This window comes from Notolabrus celidotus, unplaced genomic scaffold (assembly GCF_009762535.1).
Source record: "Notolabrus celidotus isolate fNotCel1 unplaced genomic scaffold, fNotCel1.pri scaffold_300_arrow_ctg1, whole genome shotgun sequence".
Classification (NCBI taxonomy): Eukaryota; Metazoa; Chordata; class Actinopteri; order Labriformes; family Labridae; genus Notolabrus; species Notolabrus celidotus.
This window is the reverse complement of record NW_023260135.1, coordinates 47,085-48,841: the sequence shown is the minus strand read 5'-3', so window position 1 is coordinate 48,841 and position 1,757 is coordinate 47,085. Positions and strand designations below refer to the sequence as shown.

The 1,757-nt window shown below is 39.4% G+C and overlaps 1 protein-coding gene across 1 annotated transcript in view; it reads left to right on the top strand.

Moving 5' to 3' along the window:
* Nucleotides 1-1,057: 1,057 nt before the first annotated feature.
* The window catches only part of LOC117809476 (saxitoxin and tetrodotoxin-binding protein 1-like), an 8,671-nt gene continuing 7,971 nt past the window's right edge, over nucleotides 1,058-1,757 (top strand). The window contains exons 1-2 of the mRNA XM_034679039.1: nucleotides 1,058-1,452; nucleotides 1,539-1,678. Of these exons, the coding sequence (XP_034534930.1) occupies nucleotides 1,333-1,452; nucleotides 1,539-1,678 (260 nt within the window). The 5' untranslated portion in view covers nucleotides 1,058-1,332. The remainder of the gene's footprint in view (nucleotides 1,453-1,538; nucleotides 1,679-1,757) is intronic.

The window sequence follows — 1,757 nt, the reverse complement described above, 5'->3', positions numbered from 1 at the left end:
TGTCTTTGATCTTAAAGGACAGAATTCTAGAATGTTGTCTTTGATCTTAAAGACAGATTCTAGAATGTTGTCTTGATCTTAAGACAGAATTCTAGACTGTTGTCTTTGATTAAGACAGAATTCGAGAATGTTGTCTTTGATCTTAAAGACAGAATTCTAGAATGTTGTCTTTGATCTTAAAGGACAGAATTCTAGAATGTTGTCTTTGATCTTAAAGACAGAATTCTAGAATGTTGTCTTTGATCTTAAAGGACAGAATTCTAGAATGTTGTCTTTGATCTTAAAGGACAGAATTCTAGAATGTTGTCTTTGATCTTAAAGGACAGAATTCTAGAATGTTGTCTTTGATCTTAAAGACAGAATTCTAGAATGTTGTCTTTGATCTTAAAGGACAGAATTCTAGAATGTTGTCTTTGATCTTAAAGACAGAATTCTAGAATGTTGTATTTGATCTTAAAGACAGAATTCTAGAATGTTGTCTTTGATCTTAAAGACAGAATTCTAGAATGTCGTATTTGATCTTAAAGGACAGAATTCTAGAATGTTGTCTTTGATCTTTAAAGACAGAATTCTAGAATGTTGCCTTTGATCTTAAGGACAGAATTCTAGAATGTTGTCTTTGATCTTAAAGGACAGAATTCTAGAATGTTGTCTTTGATCTTAAAGACAGAATTCTAGAATGTTGTCTTTGATCTTAAAGACAGAATTCTAGAATGTTGTCTTTGATCTTAAAGACAGAATTCTAGAATGTTGTCTTTGATCTTAAAGACAGAATTCTAGAATGTTGTCTTTGATCTTAAAGACAGAATTCTAGAATGTTGTCTTTGATCTTAAGGACAGAATTCTAGAATGTTGTCTTTGATCTTAAAGGACAGAATTCTAGAATGTTGTCTTTGATCTTTAAAGGACAGAATTCTAGAATGTTGTCTTTGATCTTAAAGACAGAATTCTAGAATGTTGTCTTTGATCTTAAAGACAGAATTCTAGAATGTTGTCTTTGATCTTAAGGACAGAATTCTCTCTCTTAGAAAGTTATTTTTCATCATATTATGAACATAAATCAACATGTATCCGTAGAGTCCTTTGTCTCTGAGCCGGTCCCTCATTGACCCAGTTTAGGATGTTTTGGTTTACCTCAGAATCATACACATGAGCAAAGCATGCTGGGAAAGGGGTGCTAAAGAGCGGAGCAGAGTTCAACAACTCGCTAAGCACACACGCTCTTTGGACTGAATCTATAAAAGCCACGTAGGCAGGATGTATAAACCCTCCTCTCTCTCTGCCGTCCCCTCAGAGACCAGGTCCAGCTGAGTCTGACTCCATCACAGCAGGATGATGAGCGTACTGAAGGGAGCGATGCTGCTGCTGCTGCTGGCGGCCGTCAGCACCAACGCAGCGCCCGAGGACTGTGACGGTCTCAACAAAACCGTGCCAGCTGCAGACCTGCACAAGGTGAGTCTGAACCTCCAGAGAGACTCGTTAAAGGACAGACACACGTGTCCTCAGTGGACTGGTTCACCTGGCCTCCTCTCTTACAGGTTTATGGGGACTGGGTTCTGGACTGGGCCGTCACTGGCAGTCAGTGGATTTTCATGAAGAACATCACCAACTCCCACGTGGAGCTGCGTCCGCTCCCTGGCAACAGCACCGTCTCATACGTAGAGAGGAACCGCTTCCAGTGAGTGCTGTGACCCCGTGTTGGTGCTCTGCCATCCTTCACTGTAATGTTGCTATGCTTTAGAACAGCTGGATTATTA